The sequence below is a fragment of the Misgurnus anguillicaudatus genome, chromosome 3 (assembly GCF_027580225.2).
Source record: "Misgurnus anguillicaudatus chromosome 3, ASM2758022v2, whole genome shotgun sequence".
Lineage (NCBI taxonomy): Eukaryota > Metazoa > Chordata > Actinopteri > Cypriniformes > Cobitidae > Misgurnus > Misgurnus anguillicaudatus.
Window position 1 is genome coordinate 9,876,365 of NC_073339.2, and position 23,760 is coordinate 9,900,124.

General features: G+C 37.9%; 1 protein-coding gene across 1 annotated transcript; it reads right to left on the reverse strand.

Moving 5' to 3' along the window:
* Positions 1–42: 42 nt before the first annotated feature.
* pdcd11 (programmed cell death 11) lies at positions 43–23,703 on the reverse strand. The gene is made up of 36 exons (XM_055204555.2): positions 23,609–23,703; positions 23,095–23,204; positions 22,877–23,011; positions 21,918–22,085; positions 21,653–21,814; positions 21,371–21,479; positions 21,120–21,295; positions 20,925–21,032; positions 20,572–20,781; positions 20,217–20,341; positions 20,036–20,096; positions 19,804–19,950; positions 19,411–19,662; positions 17,671–17,796; positions 17,381–17,575; positions 17,088–17,258; positions 16,780–16,990; positions 16,518–16,670; positions 16,204–16,316; positions 14,595–15,079; positions 14,364–14,426; positions 14,100–14,184; positions 13,937–14,026; positions 11,200–11,305; positions 10,860–11,037; positions 10,563–10,619; positions 10,286–10,408; positions 10,073–10,195; positions 8,597–8,765; positions 7,259–7,450; positions 7,028–7,171; positions 3,667–3,917; positions 3,252–3,420; positions 2,623–2,776; positions 699–864; positions 43–499 (listed from the first exon to the last, which is right to left on the reverse strand). Exons 2-36 carry the CDS (start codon positions 23,188–23,190, stop codon positions 328–330), a joined length of 5,445 nt encoding a protein of 1,814 aa, XP_055060530.2. The 5' UTR covers positions 23,191–23,204; positions 23,609–23,703; the 3' UTR covers positions 43–327.
* Positions 23,704–23,760: the final 57 nt, after the last annotated feature.

The following is a 23,760-nucleotide window of genomic DNA, read 5'->3' on the forward strand; positions in this document are numbered from 1 at the left end:
GTATCTGAAGCATTCAAATAATCTTTATTACAAAACGTCAACTCATTTTCCATATAAATCCTTTATCATACAGAAAATGCTCGCATATTTCTATTAATCCTCTACAATGAGAGACAAAAACAGATTTAGCATACCAAGCATAATATACATTATAGATAACACTTTAGCTATTCATAATTCATTGACTGATATGAAAAAAAAATGCACGTCTAGATCATTTCAATATGAGCAAGAAAATCTGGCCCAGAATTTTGAAGGTGTATAAGGAGACACTTACAGTGTGTCTTAGTTTCTGATCGTATTTATAATTAATAAGATCAAATGTATTTAGCTGGCGGCTTCTGCTCCTTTACTCTCCACATATTCTAGAGCTTTCTGTTTGACCGCCTGGATGCTCTCAGGTGTGCCGTTTTTCTTCTCGTACTCCAGGTAACGCTTAAAGAAGAACTTGACCTTCTTCACCGACACGCTCAGGTGAATCACGCGATCGAAAAGCTCTCTGAAATAAATAAGAAGATATTTCAGATAATGTATTATTGCGTTTACACACAAATCTGAATTCAATCTGGATTACACAGAATCTGATTAAGAGGATCAGATAAACCCGTGCCTCTTTCTTTGCACTTATATAAACTACATAGAGTAACATCCTCAAACTTATTTTCACTTGGGTATCATCAGGTGACAGATATGATTACCTCACTTCCTTTTGACAGCCATGCTTCACCGTCAGATCTATAAACACTGACCACAGGTCGGTGCGCTTGGGGTAGGTACTGAGGACTTTTTCGAACATGGATTTGCCTCTCTCAGTATTCCCATACTGAAACTCCAGGCGTGCAAATTTGGTGATCAAGTCGACATCTAGAAAAGAAGCAAAAAGTAGAAATGATCTAAAAAATGTTATGCTTTGTAGATATGCCTGCTGTACCCATACGCCAAAAAAAATAATATTTATTTTTAAATATACAAAAAATGGCCACAAAATATTTTGAAATATATTTTAAAAATAAAGCATTTATATTCATTTCGCACTGGAAAAAAAACTTTGTATGTTACAAATCTGTAAACATAACAGGTTTGAAAAGATTTAAATATACTTATAATTTTAAATATTTTATACATACGTATACATTTTATACAGACTTTTATATTTTTGCCAGTAAAATATATTTTTTTGCAATATGGCTTGTAACATTAGAAATGTATTTATTGCCCCTGAAATACGTTTTGAAATATGTTAAAGGAAAACACCACAATTTTCAATATTTTACTATGTTCTTACCTCAGCTTAGATTAATGGATAAATCCCCATCTTTTTTCAATGCGTACACTTAATCTTTGTACAGTGCGTCGTGAATGTGTTAGCATTTAGCCTAGCCCCATTCATTCCTTAGGATCCAAACAGTGATGAATTTAGAAGCCACCAAACACTTCCATGTTTTCCCTTTTTAAAGACTGTTACATGAGTAGTTACATAAGTAAGTATGGTGGCACAAAATAAAACGTGGCCATATTTTAAGTGGAAAAAAATGAGGGCTGTGTTGTATGGCGGAGGAGCACTTGGTTTTCAGCACTTCGACCTCGGGCGCAGTAATATTGACGGAAGTTTGAGCGAGAGGGGGAGTAGTCAGGAGTGATGATGTTGCTGCATGCCGGGGTCGGGGTGCTGCAAACTGGGTGCTCTTCCGCCATACAATACAGTTCTCATGTATTATCTTCTTTAACTCTTTCCCCGCCAGCGTTTTTAAAAAAAGTTGCCAGCCAGCGCCAGCATTTTTCATGATTTTCGCAAAAGTTTAATGCCTTCCAGAAAATGATCTTCTTTAAATATATAAACAATCAATATATCAGATGAAAGAACAGACCCTCTGCTTTAAAAAAAACAAAACAAAAAAAAAAAACGTTTCATCCTACCTTCATTAGTTCTCTTGTAATAACCTCTCAAACATGGGTAGGTTTCTTCAAAAACACAATTTTGAGCAAAAAGCTGAGATAATTCAATTTTTAACTTTTGATAGAGATCACATGCAGAGCGATCTTTAAAACATACACGGAGTTCTTTCTCTTTCACGTGAGGCGCTACTTCCGGGTTGTTTAAGTAATAGCGGTATTGCGGAAAGACGGAAAATCTCGTCATTGGCGAGGAAGCGTTTTCTCTTAATTGACGAGATATCTCGTCAATGGCGGCGAAAGAGTTAAAAAACCGCCACATTTTATTTTGTGCCACCATACTTACTGTAACTACTCATGTAACAGTCTTTAAAAAGGGAAAACATGGAAGTGTTTGGTGGCTTCTAAGTTCATCCCTCTTTGGATCCTAAGGAATGAATGGGGCTAGGCTAAATGCTAACACATTCATGACGTGCTGTACAAAGATTAAATGCACGCATTGAAAAAAGATAGATATGTATTCATTCGTCTAAGTTGAGGTAAAAACATAAAAAAAATTGACAAATGGTGGTGTTTTCCTTTAACATATGAAGGTTAAAACTATTTAAAATATACATTTAATAAAGCTTTACTTACTCGAAAATGTATTTAGCATATGTTAAAAAAGCATCATATGTATAAATATGGTAGAAGTACAATATAATAAATATGAAAAACGTTAAAGCTTACGGTCTTTGGTGGACAGGCTCTGTAGCGCCCTCTGGAGGAGGGCATTGGCAGCATTGCTCTGGCCCTGGCGCAGCAGAAAGTTGCCGTAACTCTGATACACGGCTTTCTCTTGCCTGAAGCGCTTCACCATGCTTTTATAAAGACTCTCCGCTTCCTACACAAATACACAAAACAGTGCAGTCACAATGTCTTATCTACAATCCGCATTGTTAAAAACCATCTGCTCTCTATCTCCTCTCGAAATTTGGCACATATAATCAATCTGTCACTGTATTATTCATTATCTGCATTAAAAGCTGATATGAAAGCTTATTTTTACCACTTCAAATTTCGCAATACTGTTCTTGCCATTGAATGGAAATATTTAATATGGTTAAGCTTTTTTAACAGGCAAAAATAATACATATGCATAGTAGCACTGTACACCCAACATCAGCATTTACATGAATACAATAATATTAGCCAGAATAAAGGGCTTGCACCATGTGATACCGTTTACTATTCATATGGCCATTACTACTAGGCACGACATCTTTACATTATGTACAAGTGATGTGCCGAAGATTCATAACACAACACACTCCTAGCCAGAATATACAGTATCAGTACTCATTAGGAATAATTCTCACTTTGATCTTGTCCGAATTGGCATAAATGTCGGCCAGCTGTTGGTACACCGGCAGGGGTTCGCAGTACTGAATGGCCCGTTCGAAAACCTTCTGCAAACTCTCCTCTGTGCCGTACATGTTCTCCAGATTCAGCATGGCCACCCATATGTTCAGCTTCTCCTGCTCCTCTCTACGTAAACAATCATTTATTTCAATTAGTGGAACGAATTCTAATTAAATTTGAAACCCGAATTGAATTAAAATCCATGAACGCACAAACAAACACAAAAATAATTCACTGACTGAGACCTGGAGCCAGTATTGAACCTTCTATGCATATTATATTACATTAAGTACAAACAACAATTTAATATACTACAGCAGTCCATATGACTTGGGTATGATAAAGCTGTACGATCCCAGTCTCCCTTTATACCTGAAGGAGATGGTTTTAAGGGCTCTCTCCGCGACGGCTCGTGCCTGCTCGATCTGCGTGGCCTGCAGATGAAAAGCCATGTACTGCAGCCAGAGGAGCGAGCTGTCTGGGGATGAGAGGAGCACCCGCTCGAACGCAGCCGCGCTGTCCGGACGTGCCGACGGATCCATAAGCTCCGCCTCCAGCTTGCCGAGTTGCTGCTCCGCGGTCTGCTGCTCCTGCAGAAGTTCTTTACGGGACTTCTTCGCGGTCTGAAGAATTGGATGAGATGATTACACCAAAAACATTATATTAATTATTATAACAAAAGTGTGCGTTATGAGGATTTTACCATGGGTGAAGATGGTTTTAGGACCAGCATGAGCAAAAGGAATGTGGCGAAAGCAGTCCATGTTTAATAAAAAGTCTGATTTATTATTAGTAGCAATATGAATAAAGTCATGGTTGCTAAGCAACACCGGCACATTAAAATGGACCATTTGTAGTAGTTTTATAGACAACACTGATCATCCAATCACAACTCAGGAATACAGTACATGGGTGATTCTCACGAAACCATTGAAACACCACGGCACTAATGATTTAACTTTAAAATGTGTAATATAGTAACATTAAAAAGCATCAGAATTAACACAATACTGTGATCTACCTTGTAGTGTTGTCAAAATTATCGATATTTCGATAGATATCGATACTGAAATTTTAAAACGATTCCAATACTCGTGTCCCGCGGAATCGATACTCCGAGACGAGCTGCGAGTTGTTTTTTATGTAACTCTGCAAACACCAGCTGCACGCTCTCTCTCTCTCTCTTTCTTTTAAACGGCGCCGCACACACAGTGCACGTGAATACAGTGCTCCGCCTCCTCTCCTCGTCTCGTCCGCTCTGGTTTAACAGTACAAGAAAGCCAAGCAGTGTTGCTGTGTGGAGGTTTTTTCGGATGTGAGTCAAATAAACATGCGAACCCGAAGGACACGAGTGAAGTAAGCCAAATATGCGTTGCTACAGAGCCGCGTGCTAACGGCGCTAGCAAAGCACTGAAGGACCGACACGCCGACGAGAGATTGATAATCATCCCAAACTATTAATTCTAGACTTTCCAAATTGTTGTTGATATGCGTGTGGTCACGTTTTGCCTGTAATGACCCAAGTTAATACAATCGCCTCACAGTTATCAGACTTAGGAAATTAGACAGCATTTTAGCTGACAAGAAAATACTTCTACTGTGGTAAAAAGTAAATGAACCCAGATACTGTTGTGCTTTAAGTTCACAAAAACACGTCATTTATTAACCCTCATGTCGTTCAGTGAGGTATATTTTCATATTTACACTATAATCTGTTTATCATATAAATGTTAATGTATTAACATTAACAAACAAAAAGCAATGCATTTGTTTAAGTACTTGTTTATCTTTTTTACTATGCTAATGCTCACTAGAGAAAAACTCAGATAATGCTGCAAAAATTATTCTTTTTTTTTTACCTTGAATGCCATTGCTCTAATTTATTTTTTATATTTTGATATATCTTATATTTTGCATAAATGTTTAATATATCTGCTGTTCATATATGTTAATTTATTAGTGTGTTATGTAAGGGATAATGTAGAGGCAGCCGGTAGTTATTGGGAAATAAGCCCCGACAGTGTGATCAGGACCCGACGCGAAGCGGAGGGTCTTGTATCACACTGAAGGGGCTTATTTCCCAATAACTACCGGCTGCCTCTACATTATCCCGCTTATTACACGGCTACTTGCCACATAAGAAAAAAAACTGGACATGAATATGAATTTTAAACATTTTATTGGCATATTTTTTTTAAATTAACATTTTTATCCTTCCGCGAAACTTTGCACAGATGCATAAAATGATCGTAATACCTTATTAAGATCCGCTGCTTCATACTTGTCTGTCTCCATTTCTTCTCTTTTAGCCAGTCTTTGAGAAGTTTTAATCCCCATTCTGTATTTTTGTGTGTGTTGGCTTCGTAGCTGTCATGCTCTATTTTGTCAGGTTCAGGCTCAAGCTGTCCGTGTCCCGTCGTGGCTGTCCAGTGTTTGTCACAAGACGGCGCCAAACAGACAGTAATCTTTATTGATCTTTATTGGCGCGAGCGATTTCACTCGTGCAAGTAGTCCGGCTATGCGTTATTAATTTGGAGCGGTTATTATTTGAAAAGAACGAACCTGCAAATGTCTCAACTGACCAATCAGAATCAAGCATTCCAGAGAGCCGTGTAATAAATGATTAGAATGTTGTCCTGTTTTTAATATAAAGCACAGCAATGAGATTTGAGAGTGTTTCTCCCTTTTCAGAAAAAGTATCGAAAAAGTATCGGAATCGAAACCATTGACATAGTATCGGTATCGAAGCAATAATTTTGGTATCGTGACAACACTACTACCTTGCACAATGTGTGATTTCAACATAAGAATTTATAATTGGAAATTTTATCTCATTTGCTGCTGAAATTCTCATTACCGCAATGTGTCCGGCTGTGTTTGAACATGCGTTATGTTGTAATTTAATCAAATTAACACAAAAATATTAAGAAAAAAATAAATGGATGTTTAAAAAGATGCTAGACTACTTTAGATGATAGAAAAAATATTTACTGAATATTCATGTATAATAATAATGAAGAAAAATTAGGAAAATGATGTGTCCATGCCTGATGTTCTCATCCTCCGCAACACTTTTTGAGAACAGTTTAAGCACACATACAGAATTTTAATAAAGTTTGATTTTGAGTGACCAAGCACATGGACCAGTTACTTCAAGATGGCTACCAGGTAAGATCATTTTTTTAGAGTTAATTTGAAATATTGTCTTGTCAGAATGCTTACACGACATTTTGATTATCATTACCGCAACAGATGCTTATTAAATGTTAATTTAATTAATAGAAGCATAATACTTTGATTTTAAATGCATGTGCAGAATCTCCAAATTATGTTCTTTCAGGTTTGTCATGTCATTTTGAAAATGTGTTGATGTTTTCTGACTGTTGCGGTAATGGGATTAATTTTTTAAATTATGTTACAAAGTGTTAAATGATAAGTAAAAGTTTTTAAATTAATGTTCCCATTTACTCCAGACTTTGTTTTTCAATGTCTGGTGGGAAAAAAAGTAAATGTAAGCAATTTTTACATTTTCATGCTTGTCATTTTTAAAACCAAGTTTTCGTGAGAATCACCCACATACAGTTAAACTTTTCAAAAACACATCCGAATATCAATCTACGGGTTCGGATTTAGCAGACAATTATCCAAATGTGTGTTTGCTGGGATTCACCTACAACCTTTGCACATTAAAATCATCTTATTTAATTTCAAGTAAGTTTGTGTGTGAGCTCACCTTGCTTTGGTCTTCTTGCTCATCATCACTGGACTCCTGGGCATGGTCTCCCGTGACTGCAGGTGTTAAAGAGCTCAACGTGGAGTCCCAGGAGAAACCAGATAATCCCTTCAGCCGTTCCTTGCAGTCAGGTCTCTTCTGTTTCTAAACAACCAGCAGAGGAAAAGCCATGACACACGTGATACCACACACTCCTGTGCAAGGTCTGAAAACAGATGAAATTAACTTTACCTCCTCAGACGGTTTACTGGACTCGGTTTCGTCATCTTCTCTGAAGAACACCTCGACACCGCTGTCACTGTCATCCGTCTTCCCTTTCCTTTTCTTCTTTTTTCCCTTCTTTTTCAAAGTGGTGGTCTCTTCCACACTTTCCACCACACAAACCTTTTTCTTTTTTACCTTTTGTTCATCTTTATCTTGTTGCTGTGGAACGAAACCACAGGTTTAGTACCATTTTCACAGAAGCAGATCTTCACTTTCATAATAATTTTCCTACTATGGAAGTGAATGGTGCCCCAGATCTGAACTTATGTTCTGATCTTTTTTGTTACAAACATACTTCAAAATATCTTCCTCTGTGTTCAACATACTAATACTAAAAGCAAAAATAACATGGGGACTTCAAAGAATATAGAGGGGGACATTATATATAATTTAAGAACAATTACAAAAAATGCTCGATTATCGTTTAACTTAAAGGTGCAGTGTGTAAATTTTAGCAGCATCTAGTGGTGAGGTTGCGAAATGCAATTAACGGCTCAGTCCACTGCTCACCCCTCGCTTTTGAAACGTATAGAGAAGCTATGGCAGCTGCCACCGGAAAAACATGTCATCATCGGAGAAAACTTAGTAAAAAAGTTTATCCGTTAAGGGCTTTTGTAGAAACATGGTGGCACAAAATGGCGACTTCCACGTCCAAGGGGACCCTCTGTGTATGTAGATAAAAACGTCTCATTCTAAGGTAATAGAAACATAACAGTTCATTTTAAAAAAGTCTTCATACACCCCTGATAATATAGTTTTGTATATTATTTTGCATGTCTGTCAAGAGATCCTACTAAAAATTACACACTGCACCTTTAAAGGGCACATTTTATGCCCATTTTTACAAGATGTAATATAAGTCTCCGGTGTTTTGGCTCAAAATACCACACAGATCATGTGTCATAGCGTGTCAAAAATGCCCCTATTTGGGCGGGAGCAAAAAAGTGCTGCTTTAATGCGTGTACCTTTAAATGCAAACGAGCTACTGCTTTCGGTTAAAAACAGATTTGATTCCAATGAATACAGTCTGGGGCAATAGTATCTTTAGCGCATTAATGCTACAACAGGCTAACAAACACATTTAGAAAAGCTTTTGGGTAAAATTAACCAGTCAGTCAGTGGCTATGGGTAGGGCTTTGTTAGTGTGACATCACATTGATAAGGGAATCAAAAGAGCATGTCTAATGAGACTGCTTTGGTTTAATGGGAATTAAAAATGATTTTTTTTTTGTAACTTGTAAAAGTGGATTTTGCATAATATGTCACTTTAACTAACATCACAGACGCAAAAGCACACCCACACACCTGGCTCTCAGAGGAAGTGCGCTTCCTCTTGACTGTATTTTTGTCGTGTTTTTCCTTCTCCTCCCCCATCAGACGCAGTGGCAGCTCGAGGGATTCTGGGAGAATATCTGGTTTCCCAGTGTCCTCTGTGAGAAGTGAGAGGAGTACGTGGACATTCTCTGTGTTCACACTGAATCAGACAGAAACAGGAAGCTTCAGTCATATAGCAAGAATAGCCATTTAATTTCGAGAAAATTAGAAAATGAACCAAATAAAATCAAGATTCCAGTTAGGGCTGTCACGATAAAATTTGGTTGACAGTTGATTGTGTAACAAATTGTGACGGATATGGCGATTAATTGCCTGTTTTATTGCTTTGAAATTTAATCCTCATACATTTTTTTGTTTGTTCATGAAATAATTTTCACACATTGTTGTGATTATTTAAATTAAATCTTTTGCTAGGTTTATCTGGCAGTAAATATTAATACACATAACACATATTTAAAAGTAATCTGATATAGTCTCATTAATACAGATGCTGCAGCACCCCCTTGTGTTTTTAGAGAGATGTGCAATCATTGTGGTGATCTGAAATCATCGCGATGAAGCCAAACAACTGCGATGAGACGGTTATTCAATCATTGTGACAGCCCTAATTCAAGTTTTTGATATTTGTGCAGTACTGTGCAGCGTTACATAGTATAATAAATCTATTTATAAATGCATTTATTTGCAGTATTTATGACTGCAAACTAATTACAAGACCACACATTAACCAGAGTAACTTCTTTTACAGTATAAAACATAGTTCCTAGCCATATCTTCCTAAAAGAGCGAAACTTTAATTTTCCGTCGGTCTTAGTACACAATGTAACTACAGAAGAGTCAAGTTTTAAATTAGGAAAAATATCCAAACTCTTTGGTTATTTTTTTATGCGCAATGCTAATGGTCTAATCAGATTCAAAGGATTGTGCTAAGCTATGCTAAAAGTGCTAACGCCAGACCCGGATATCAGCTGAATGGATTTCAAAACAGTAAAAATTAAATGTTTAACTCTAGGGGAGCTGGAAAATTAGCATTTTTTAAAAAACAGTGGAGTGTGTCTTTAATGCATTACCTAACATGAACTATCAACGAACAATACTTCTATATAATTTATTAATCTTAGTTCATGTTAATTTCGGCATTTACTAATACATTTTGTTTTTTAATCAAACATTGTAACTAACACAAATAATTTTATCAACATAAACTAACATTAACAAGAATGAACAAACATTGAGAAACTATATTGTCCATAGTTTGTTTATGTTAGTAATGCATTTAGTTATGTTTACTAATACAACGTTATTGTAAAGTAATACCGTTTTTACAAACTAAAAGCATTATTGTACTATACGTCCCATTATTTAACAAGTCAAAGCATATGACATTTTCCTTAAATATCATGCAGCCCTATTACATACACATAATTACATTTGCACCATGCGTACCTGAGAACCTTGGCGGATATCAATGCATTCTGGGTAATGTATTTGGAAATTATTTTAGGATCGTTCATGAAGTATTTTGTAGCGTGTTGAAACTGTACTCTTCCGTCAAGGGTCCTGGATAACCTTTAAAACAAATATATATATGTGTAATACTTAGAGACTAAAACAGCATTATTCAAAATGACCAAAAAGTAGTGTAAAGTATCATTTTACCTCACAAATATGCCTTCATCCCCAACGGTTTTCACATATCCTCTGATAATCTGACCCTCTTTTATGTCAGCAACAGATTGAATTTCCGGGTCTTTAAGATTGATTTGCTGGTCCTTATTTATTCTGCAAAGAATATTGGGTTGTTTCAAACGGCGGTTGGCTAAAATATAAACTAATCAAACTGTTAAATGAACCTAGAAAATGCCATCAATACAAAAAATGATTGAGTGATTAACATTTGCAAGATTTCATCTTATTTTGTCAGCCGTTTATATACCTAGAAGGACGTAGTGAAACATCGAAATGTCCCTTTTCTTCCCCGATCATACAGCACCTGAACAAAACACACACACAAAAAAACATATTCAACTTAAACAAAAACCTATTATGATGACACAACCTTGATATCTTTAATATTGACTAAGTAAGGTCATGTCAAAGATTGAAATCGATGTGAAATCAAACTTTGATGCTCGCCATCTCATTATTAGATTATAATCAGACTTTGGCCTGGATTTCACAGACAGGGTCACATATGTATAAATCATTTTAACTAGGTCATGTTTTGACTCACCGGATAACTTGTCCCTCTTTGTAAGCCTCCAGCGGGTTGTCTGCGTATGCGTCAGAGAGATCCATCAAAGACGCAAACCCCGAATTCCCAAACGGAAGTTTGACAAACAGTCCCTTGTCAGGCTCGACTTTCCAAACCATCCCCATGACGACCGATCCTTGCTCCAGCTTGCACGTCCCTACAGTAACGACACACACAGGAAATGCTAAAGACACCCGAGGGATGGTCGCGACGTGCGTCACGGTGGCATAAGCACCACCAACGATCTCAATGTTTTAAAAGAAAAAAAACATTCATTACTTATACTTAATATCTTAAATGATAAATCTGTATGTGTTACCAGTGAGTGACAGGGAAAGCTGACCGCTCCTGTGAGGGTTATTTCCAACCACCTTTGCTGAAACGGCCTCTCCAGGTTTAAAGAGCTTCTGTGGGTGTTTAACTTGCTGTAAGAACAAATTAAAAGTTAAAGGAATATTCAATTTGCTTAAAAGAAAAATCCAGATCATTTACTCACCACCATGTCATCCAAAATGTTGATGTCTTTCTTTGTTCAGTCGAGAAGAAATTATGTTTTTTGAGGAAAACATTGCAGGATTTTTCTCATTTTAATGGACTTTAATAGACACCAACAATTAACCCTTAACTCAACACTTAACAGTTTTTTTCAACAGAGTTTCAAAGGACTATAAACAATCCCAAACGAGGCATAAGGGTCTTATCTAGCAAAACGTTTGTCATTTTTGACAAGAAAAATAACAAATTTACACTTTTAAAGCACGAATTCTCATCTAGATCCGGTCGTGATGCGCTAGCATGTCCCCGCACGCAATACGTCATGACGTCAAGAGGTCACAGAAGATGAACGCGAAACTTCGCCCCAGTGTTTACAAGTGTGTTGAAAGAGGACCGTTCCGACGTTGTTGTATGTCAACTGATACTAATTAATGTCTTTGTGTCAGTTTATTGTTTAAAATGGTCCGCGAATGTGCGTTTTATTTATGTAACACGTGACCTCCCTACGTCAATACGCATTTACTTAAGGTCGCGCTGGACCGGATCTAGACAAGAAGTTGTGCTTTAAAAGTGTATATTTGTTATTTTTCTTGTCAAAAATGACAATCGTTTTGCTAGATAAGACCCTTATGCCTCGTTTGGGATTGTTTATAGTCCTTTGAAACTCCATTGAAAAAAATTTTTACGTGTTGAGTTAAGTATTAAATGTTGGGTTCTATTAAAGTCCATTAAAATGAGAAAAATCCTGCAATGTTTTCCTCAAAAAACATAATTTCTTCTCGACTGAACAAAGAAAGACATCAACATTTTGGATGACATGGTGATAAGTAAATTATCTGGATTTTTCTTTTAAGAAAATGGACAACTAGCCACAATGCAAGAACCAATTATATTTTTTGTTACTGTTGTGCCGTCAATTTTTAAAATGAAAAGTTAAAGGAAGTGGATGGTTGTCACTGGGCAAACTTAGGCAATCCAGTAGAAAAATACTACATATTAAAAGGGACACAACACTTATTTTGAAAATATGCTCATTTTCCAGCTCCCCTAGAGTTGAACATTTGAATCTTAATGATTTGGAATCCATTCAGTTGATCTCCGGGTCTGGCGCTAGCACTTTTAGCATAGCTTAGCATAATTCATTGAATCTGATTAGACCATTAGCGTCACGCTAAGAAATAACCAAAGAGTTTTGATATTTTTCCTATTTAAAACTTGACTCTTCTGTAGTTACATCGTGTAATAAGGCCGACGGAAATTTAAAAATTGCAATTTTCTAGGCAGATATGGCTAGGACTATATTCTCATTCTGGCATAATAATCAAGGACTTTGCTGCCGTAACATGGTTGCAGCAGGCGCAATGAAAATCGCAACTTTTAATTTTACGTCAGTCTTAGTACACAATGTAACTACAGAAGAGTCAAGTTTTAAATAGGAAAAAATTCAAAACTCTTTGGTTATTTTTTAGCGCGATGCTAATGGTCTAATCAGATTCAATGGATTATGCTAAGCTATGCTAAAAGTGGTACCACCAGACCTAGATATCAGCTGAATGGATTCCAAAACGGTAAAAATCAAATGTTTAACTCTAGGGGAGCTGGAAAATTAGCATTTATCAAAAAAAGTAGAGTGTCCCTTTAAAAAAAATTTAGAAATTAAAGGGAAGCGGTTGGTGGTCGCTGGCCAGACATCGACTGGGCATCACGGTGATGGGAGGCGAGTAGATCAATGCTGTGATATGCTTATATTTCGTTATACTTGTCCACATCTACATGAAAACTGCTAGTAGACAATGTCAACGGGGATGTTACTGGTGTTACCTACAAAATCAAGCCAAAAGCTGAAGCAGCAGCAATTTGTTGTGTACGTTGTTCTTAGGAGTATCAGCAGTGATGGGAGATGACTTTTGCTACGAGTTGTAAAATGTCGCTCCTCAACTTCGTTGTTTTTATTTTTTACTGTTCGAAACAGAAAAGCTTGTTACGCTATATATCGGCTTTTTTTTACCTAAGGGAGGGGTTCTTGCAGACCAATCACAGTACTTGCAGTCTGTGTAGAATGACGCAGGAGGTGGGGATGTGCGCATCAGGCTACGTCATATGGTATGCAACACCATAAACTCGACAAAGAAGTATAAATTGTGCTTAACTGTTGGTGCAACATAATGGGTTTGAATCCCTGAGTATAGACTGTTTCAGCAGTAACAACATAAACAAGCGGCTTTCGTGGTCCGCACGTAACTTCCGGTAAACTCCGCAAAGAATAAATAACAACAAAGTACTATAAACGTAGTTTATTATATAACAAGAAAAATAACCAACACTTAGATTACCTAAGCAACCAAAATATATTTTTTTTTCGACAAGGTATTTGTTCAAGAGTTCAGTTTAGCAACTAGTCAGACCATTAAAAAACTGAAACCGGAAGTAAAGTTCGGACTAGACGCGTATCGCGTCACCGCACGTGCGTTCGATGAAACCGTCTATACAACTTGAAAGCACCCATATACAGTACATGCTGGATAAGAAATATAAAATGATAAAGTCATCAGAAGACTCACCCCAGGTTTGCTAATCATAGCCAACAGCTCAACTGTCCCCAGGATGTTGGGCTTGACTTGAACTTCCAAGCATTTCGATTGTGAGTTGTACTAAGAAACAAAGCACCGGTTAGTTAAACCGCTTTTGCATTATCATTTCGCCTTTTATGATTATTTCAGTTACCTTTGATGGGAAGCATATGATCTCATCACCAGGTTTGTAGTTTTTCACTTTGTCCACGGTTTGTGTGCCTGCATTTTTTAGTTTACTGAAAAAGATGGCAACTTTGAGCACATTTCTCCAAAATATTCAAATTTACATGACCAGGAGTAACTTCAAACCCAAACTCATTCCCTTATTGTTTCTTTATCAAACCTCAATATGTGGGCAATACCGATCATATTTTCTTTTTATGTAAAGAGAACTGTTGTATGAACAAACATGTACCTTGGCAAAAGTGTAAGTTCAGGAAGGGCGGACTTAAAACTGGAATGAGTCACTGGCAAAAACCTGTTGAGAAAGCAAACATGTTTATATAACTCATTAAAATCAGTGTTTTGAAGACTACACACCTCAAACTGAGTCACATCACTAAATCATGCATTTATATTTTCCTATTTTTCATGACAACATTAAAGTCTGTAAATATGACATAAATGTTGCAACGTAGCATTATACCTGTGACCGCGAACTGCGTGTCCTCCAATCACCCTGGCTTGGACCTCCGTCCCGACCCTCAGGGATGATGTGGGAAAGCTGCCGACCGAAGGCGACTCCTCTATCTCGGACACGTGGATGCTTCCTGTGATCCCTGTCGGCAACGTCACGAGTACAGCCAGGGGTTTCACCTTCGTGACTTTAGCGGTCACTACCGCCCCAAGACTGTGGGCTTGTGCTGAGCCTTTGCCCTTCGATTTGGCGTGCTCGTCCTGGCCTTTGCACACTACGAGAGGAAGCCCTCCCAACTCCTCACAGCTCGGGTCCTCCACGGTCACATTCAGACAGAAACCGACCGAGTACTTCTTTGATTCCAAGTTGATGAAGTCGTTTAAGTGAGTCTTGGTGGGGATGACGGTCAGGTGACCGGTATCATCCAATGAGATGACGGCGAAGTCTTCGTCAATGTACTGGATTGTGGCAGCGAGCTCCGAGCCTTGACGCAGCTGAACGAAGACAACAAAATCAAAAATGTTATAAAATTTATAAAAATGCATATTAAAGGTGACCACGAAAATCAGACTTTTTCAAAGTTTTAGCGCTATAATTGGGTCCTCAGTGCTTTTATCAACCTAGAAACTTAGTTTTGGTAAACCATTCTCTGCATGCATGTGAAAAAATAGGTAATTGAAATTTGTTTCCCCTTGTGATGTCAGAAGGGGATATACTGCCTCTTAATCTGCACTATCCAACCAAAGCACTGCCATTTAGTGCAGAGATCAGCTCATTTGCATTATAAAGGACACACACAAAACAGCACATTTTGCTCACAACTACAAAGTGGCAATTTTAACTAGGGGTGTCAAAAGATTATAATCGCATACATAATAAAAGTTTGTGTTTGCATAATATATGTGTGTGCACTGTGTGTAATTATTTTGTATATATAAATAAACACACATGGATGCATGTATTTTAAAAACATTAACATGTATATATATTAGGGCTGGGCATAGATTAATCTCATACAAAATAAAAGTAATTATTGTTTGCATAATATATGATGTGTGTAAATATTATGTATATATACACACACACACACACACACACACACACACACACACACACACACACACACACACACACACACATGTAAAAGTTTCTTAAATGCATATATGCATGTGTGTGTATATATATATATACATAATAGTTAAACACAGCACAAACTCATATGTTATGCAAAAATTACTTTTATTGTATGAGATTAATCTAGATTAATCTATGCCCAGCGCTAGTATATATATTTATTTAGATTTTGATATAATTGATATTTATTGTTAGATGTATACGTGTGTGTGTGTGTGTGTGTATTCATACATGCATAATAATTACACACAACACAAACCAATATATTATGCAAACACAAACTTTTATTTTGTATGCGATTATTCGTGATTAATCTTCTGACAGCACTAATTTTAACACACTATAATAAATTATCCATATGATATTTTGAGATAAAACTTCACATACAGACTCTGGGGACACCAAAGATTTATTTGACATCTTAAAAATCTTTAAAAAGTAGTGAAATTTCCCTTTTATATATTAAAAGCAGAGTTGTACTCACAGTTTTTCTCTTTGCGGTCAACTTTGGCAACAGCGACACAATGACCTGAGATTTCAAAGGGTTGACGTGAAGCACAACAGCCGTGAGCTTGAAACCTGGAGTCACATTCACTCCTAAAACACAAATTTGATCGGATTTTAAAAAAGACGGTAGTTCACCAACTTTCTACACTTACTTCAGATTTAAGCATTTGGCTGATGAGTTTATCTAAAGCAACTTACGGACATTCAAGGTTTACATTTTTAACAGTACGTGTGTTTCCTGAGAATCAAACCCATGAACTTCATACCATTAATTCAGTTCAATATCCTCACCTGTTGTGTGATATTTGGGTGCCAATACGGTGGCTTCACTGAGCTGATCTGAGGTCAGTGTGACCGAGCCGTCTTCTCTGGTATCTTCCACGACCATCTTCATTTTATCTCCGACTGACACAGATGCAAGCTGCTGAAGGAGGTCAGATTCACCTTGAAAAGACACAGAAACATATCTTATAATAGGCAATACTAGGACACTAGGTTTCATTTTAAGGGATCATTCCATGCCCTATTCCCTTTAAAAGTGGGAAAATCATACCTCTGCCTGTCACCATCTCAGCTATGGCCCTCCTTTCCTTTTGGCCCTGGATCAGTCTGTCTTGGGCGTCATCTTCAGGGATTAATTCTGACACCTTAAGACTGACCAGAAACCTTTTCTTCTCCTCATCCAGATTGGTCACCTTAGCGACCACCGTCTGTCCAATAGCGAAGATTTCAGAGGTGTCCTTGATAAACTGCTCACCCATGGCCTGTGAGACCGAAACACATCAAGTTTACATCGACAATGCTTTCAAAAAGCTTTGTGTAAATTGACGACAAATCAAGCAACACATAAAATCCACGTACAGCTTTGGGGGCGAGGCCGAAGAGACCGTGAGGAAAGCTGATGAAGACTCCGTAAGTCATGACGTTCTTCACCCAACCCACCATCTGCAAACCCACATGCAGCTCTGAGAATGCTTTAGGAACGCCTCCATCCTCTAGACAGGCCTTTATTGAAGGTTTCTTGGTAAGGATCTGAATAGTTTTATAGGTTAAGGAGAACTGAACGATTGTATCAGGAGGTCTGAAACCTATGGGTATGAAAAATACAAAAAACCCAAACAAGTAACTCATTAACAAAGGTTATGCGAGGATACAACACCCTTTGTTGACTTGTTGAGGCACACTGCATTGGAGATGTCGTCCCCCTCCTCCAGCGCTTCCCACAAATTCATGCAGTTGGTCACGTGATCAGAGAGATGCACCGTGGGTAGAAAAGCCGGCGTCCCTTCGGGTAGAATGGAGACTTCCAGGCCATCCAGGACTTTGTGGCGCACTCTTACATCAACCATCTAAAGGGAAAGAAAAATGAAGTTAGTTGCAAAAACTAATAAAATGTAATCATTTAAAGAATTTGCGATCTACTGCTTTCTAAAAAAAAAATTACCTTTCCGACTTCAAAATCAAACTTTGCCGTCTGTGCCTCCTTTACATCGCCCTCAGTTACGGCCTTGAAGGATAAGAGCAGTTTCTCGTTTGCTACATCACAATTTAAAACTTTGGCTTGGACGACCTGCAAGAAAAACATTAATAGCATTAATTACTGTGAACTAAACATATTCAGCTGCATGACAAAAATGTGTCATTAATGACTCCAAACTCGTAAGACCTCCGTTCATTTTCAGAACACAGTTTAAGATGTTTTATATTTAGTCTGAGAGCTTGTTGACCCTTCATTGAAAATCTAGTTAACGGTATACAGTCCATGTCCAGAAAGGTAATAAAACATAATCAAAGTAGTCAATGTGACATCAGTGGGTCAGTTAGAATATATTGAAGCATCAAAAATACATTTGGGTACAAAAATAACAAAAGTTACGACTTTATTCAGCATTGTCTTCTCTTCCGCGTCTGTTGTGAAGCGCATGCGCGTGACTGCAATGACACGGATGACATACGATGCGTCTGACGTGTTATCTGGTGCGCCCCAGCTGTTTTTTTTGTGTTTACAGTCTGAGGGAGACTCATGCTGTAAATTTGAAAAAAAAAAAAAAACTTTGCAAACATGTCTGAGGATAACACGTCATCCGCCTCACTGCAGTCACGTGACTTTAGTCTCGCGCGTGCGTTTCACATCAGACGCAGAAGAGAAGACAATGCTGAATAAAGTCGTTACATTTTTTTTTTTTGGACCAAATTTTCGATGCTTCAACACATTCTTACTGACCCACTGATGTCACATGGACTACTTTGATGATGTTTTATTACCTTTCTAGACATGGACAGTATACCGTACGTAGATTTTCAATGAAGGGTCAACAAGCTCTCAGACTAAATCTAAAACCTCTTAAACTGCGCTTCGAAGATGAATGAAGGTCTTACGAGTTTGGAACGACATGAGGGTGAGTCATTAATGACACTATTTTCATTTTTGGGTGAACTATCCCTTTAAGGCAAAAATCTTACAATGCCTTTAACTAAACACAGCAACATAGAACATTTTGTTCTTTTGTGAACATATTTTATTATAACAGGCATTTATCAAAGACCTTACTGATATATTAAAGGGCACCTATTTCATTGCAAAAAAAAAAAAAAAAAAAAAAACATTACTTTGTGTATTTGGTATAATACAATGTGTACGAGTGGTTTATGGTTTTCCACATACCGTAAATTTTGGTAGCTTCAGATATCCTGCGTTCCTCAAAATCATTCATTTTGTACAAAAGTCATCAATCTGAAAAGTGCTGTCCCTGATTGGCCAGCTAATCTGTACGTTGTGATTGGCCTGAATACCTCTGACATCAGCCGGAAATGTGACGCTCCTTACCATGTTTGAAAGATTCGCTCACAATGCAATGCTAACATGACCTAACTTACAGGCTGTGAGTGCGAAGCGGGAGGAATTATTATAATGTCGGTATTGTCCACATCACCAATCTCAGAAAGTAAACTGTGGCCTACAATCCGTGTGTTTGTTGTTGTCCAAGAAAAAAGATTTACTTTGAAAACGATAACCCGCGTGATTGTTTCCTTTGGCATATGTACCTTTAACATATCGTTAACATGTACTAATACACACTTACACACCAAAGGAAATGTAAAATCGTGAATGGGACAATAGGTGCCCTTTAATATACTGGCATGTGTTTAGCAAATCAGAACCACTGTGCATCTTATCACTGACCTGACCGACAAAGAATAGATCTTCTGGATTAGCCACAAGCTCTGTGGACAGTTCCCTCACAGGCACCAAGCCCTTCACTTCTCCGTAAAAATGCACAATGCAGCCAAACTTTTTCACGCACACAATGTAACCATGAGAGACGCGGCCCAATTTCGCGTCAGAGTAGGATTTAAAGATGGGGAGCGTGGACTCCACCAGGGCCTTTTTGTTTGTTAGGTGCAGTCGCTTAGTAGTTGCATCCACGGTTAAGACCTAAACACAAAATGATATTCAATTAGTTATTATCATTTAAAAAAGGACATCAAAATTAATTTTTAAGAGAGCATCAAAATAATAATAGCCTAAAATAGAGAAAACTTTAATTCATGTGTAAAGACTAAAAACAGGCCTTACCCTGCACTTGACTTTCATGCCCTCGTGAAACTTTTTCTCTGGGTTTTTTAGAGTAACGTCGGCAAGGTGAATCGAGGGTATCATTCCTTTGAGGTGGTCCGTAATCCTCACAAACATGCCGTATTTCTGCAAACTAATAACTGTGCCCTGAAACACACAAACAGGTTTGTGACACATTACATCTACTGTGTGACATTTTAAAAATCTTATTTGGTTTCGTGTTATTGCCCACCTCAACAATTTGCCCCACTTTAATGTCTTGGTATCTGAAGAATGATACTTCAATGGTGCTCCTAAAAAACAATACAAATGTATTATTTAAACAACTAAAAAAAATGAACGCAGCAGCTAGATGGTCACAATTCTGTATTATATAAAAACGTATAACTTGACAAACAGATGTAAACACTCACTTGCGTAGTGAAACCATGTGCATTTGCTCCATTGGGCTGTAATCTGTGATTCTCAGAGCATGTTTGGGCTTGGCCAGCAAACGATTTGGGTTGAATTCTTCTTTAGGCTCCTTCATTTGGTTTTTCTAGATTAAAATTTCGAGGAAAAGTGTCACGATAACAGCACATTAGTAGTAGTTTGTGCCACTACATATGCCAAGGCAATTGGTAAGATTTCAAGGAAACACAATTACGGATAATTTGACTGTGCTGTAAGTCACTTTAAGATAAAATCATGCATAAACATCTTAACAAATTTCCACCAATTTGTAAAATACACTAAACAATAGAAGCAATGTTTGCGTTCTGTGCTTACGTGCGCAAAGGCCATTGTATGGTCGGGCATCTCCATCAATGCCCCAGAGTGATGGTGTACGGCAGTCATCGTACAGCCCTCAACAACCTCACCCACTCGCTCGCTGCTGAAGTTATCCAGTGTGATGCCCCCTGGTGGCAGCAGATGGCTGCGCAGGGAAAGGCTGACAAGCCGATTGGAGGGCTCAACGTACAAAACCCTTGCCAGGACCTGGGAATGAGGGCAACGCAGAAGATTAGACTTCACAGATAAAAACTGCAGGCCAAAGCCATGTGCTCAAAAAGTAGAGGGAAATAGGGAAAATGCGTCACTACAAATGTATGCGGTTTAAATACACGGTTAAAATCCCTTACCTCATCTCCCACTTTGTAGCTAGCAGCTTTGTCTTGATCAATATGCAAAAAATCAACGACCCCGCTGAAAGATGACAGATACTCCACAAGAAGCCCATGAGGAGTCACCTACCACGAGAGGACATCCGAGCTGCATTTAAGTGTCTCATAAAAGATGCTAATGCACTTAAAATTAAGGTGAGGGATTTTTCGTACCTTTTTTATGCGCACACGGATAAGCAGGCCAGGCAGGAGACTGTCCAGCGTCCATCCATGCTGAGTCCCAGCAATAGCCTTACCGAGAGCCTTTGGGTCCAGAGACAGGCGCACCACTCGCCCTTCGTTCTTCACTTCCTCAAGCAGGCTCAACACGTACTGGCCCACCTTGAGATCTGAGATGAACAAACACTCAACATCATAAGCTCACGAGAGCTAGCTAATGCGATTTTCGAATCTGGATTTCTCACTTTGCTTCGAGAACGTGCTCTTTTTAGGCAGGAATGCTTTAGTGCCGCTGATCCCGATGTCAACCAGGAATCCGTGATCTTCCACACTCTCCACACAACCGCTCAGCGTCTAAAATATTAAGAGGGTTTGATTTCACCTTACTAATAAATGTAAAAATAATGATGATGTTATGAATCAATATTTATGAATGCTCTGAACTATTGCGGTTTTATTCATATCATCTAATCCTGTTAATAACTGCACACATTTTTTAAACACCCATCCCAAGCGTGTGATCTCACCATTCCAGGTTTTAAGGCGCCCGCACTCAAACCCTTGTTAATCTCTTTTGGGTTGATTGACAGTTTAAGACTAATATGGCCGTCTACAGGGGACTCTAAAGAAGATACAACACATCTGACCAGAGTTCCAGGAGCAACAAGATCAGAGAGGGCGACAACTTCCTACGAATGAGAAAAACACAAAAATATATTGTATTATTGTTTAATATGACACATGCACAAAAACGGAATGTGGAAAGGAAATGCAATATCTACTGTATGTTACCTCCAAACTGTGTTCAGAGTCCAGTTTGTCAACAAGGATCTTGGTGTAGGTGTCACAGATGTTGTGGATCGGAAGGTAACCAACAAGGCCACTTGGCAGACCCACAACTACCTCCAAATCTAAAACTTCCCTTACACAGCCCAGCAAGAGAGTGCCAACTTTCAGATTCTAAAAAACAGAGAAGAGCAGGATAATGTAACACTAACATGAGTTTTTGTGTTTATTTAAATAAACTAAACTAAACTAAACATAACTTTGTTTAATCTTTGAAATTGGGGCGGGGCAGGGGGGTCGACCGATTATCAATCTGGCCGATTATGGAAAAATTCGAAAATATTTAACATTTGGCAGATTTTCGACATCGGTCATTTTAAAAGCCGATTTGCCGACAAAGAAATGTAATTCTTAAATGCGCTATTTTAATAATCGGTATCAACGTCGACCCTGAAAAAACACATATCGGTCGACCTCTAGTTTGAAGTGCATTATTATCAAAAATGTACAAACAATTGCATACATTGCAGTGCAAGTAGGTGTATTGTAAAAAAGTATTTTACTAGAGATGCACCGATATATCGGTCAATAAAAACCAAATTTCACACTATCGGCTGTTTTAAATTGGCCAATAGTGTGAAATTTGGTTTTTATTGACCGATCAGTTTATAACGGCCGATATATCCTGCTAATCAAAAGAGAACAGGAAAATGCAATGAATTTGAGCTCTGTGGATAGAAAATGTAAAGAAACATCACCAGTTTAATGTTCAATATTAATGGTCATCATATGAATGATGAATAAACATTCAGAAAATGTAGTTAATGTAAGTTAATATAACCACCAAACTATAGCTATCGGCAAATATCGGCCCGAATAACCGCCTATCGATATCGGTGGAAAAATGTAATATCGGTGCATCTCTAGATTTTGTATTTATGTCTTTCATACACATTTTAACCTACCCGAAGATGAAGAATTTCCACACTGGTGGCAGTATTGAGCATTAAACCCCCTGCATCCACTTTCTGCCTTTTTACATCCTTCCCATCATCGTGTTTCGCAGTCTTTCTCTTCTTTTTAACCTCTGGTTCGTGTGACTGAAACCAATTTTATTACATTCATTACATGCACGTACAGTCATCACTCAAACAAAAGTCACTGCTTGTCTATCATCACATACCTGAAAGAGATTGTCCACTTCATGGGACTTCACAGGTTTGTCCACCTGTGTCTTTTGTGTGCCACCTCGGGGGAAATCTTCCTCCATGGACTCCATTTCTCACCAATGACCTACTTTTAAATCTCAGTAATTAAACAAACTCCTTAACTCTATTTAGTTTAAACAGACCACCTAAATCTGTGTTTCTGAACCAGGGGTCGAGGGCCCAGTAGGGGCCTCAAGAATAGACATTCAGTGGGGCCTCAATATTACTTAAAATGAGATAAAACAAGCAATAAAAATAGCCACAACAACTGAAAAGCAATACATATCTTAATGTTTTGATATTTAAAAACACACATTTCTTTGAAATGCCAAGCTCTCGAATGTTTTACAAACATGCATTTATGAACAGTTACCAGTTTTCGTGCAAAGCATATTTATTTTAGTACTAAGTTTCTTTTACTTTACCTTTAAATAGACAGCATTTAGTTTCAAACAGCCGTATACATAAAACTAACATGACAGTACTTACGTTATAAACTGTTTGTAGATCAGTGTAAATATCCTCATGCAGAAACTCACATGTAGCTCTCACAAGCGTGCCATTATTACGACCCGGATGTAAACACTGAGGGGTGGGAATTAAAAGTTTACGGAATGGAGAAAGATCGAACCAATGGAATT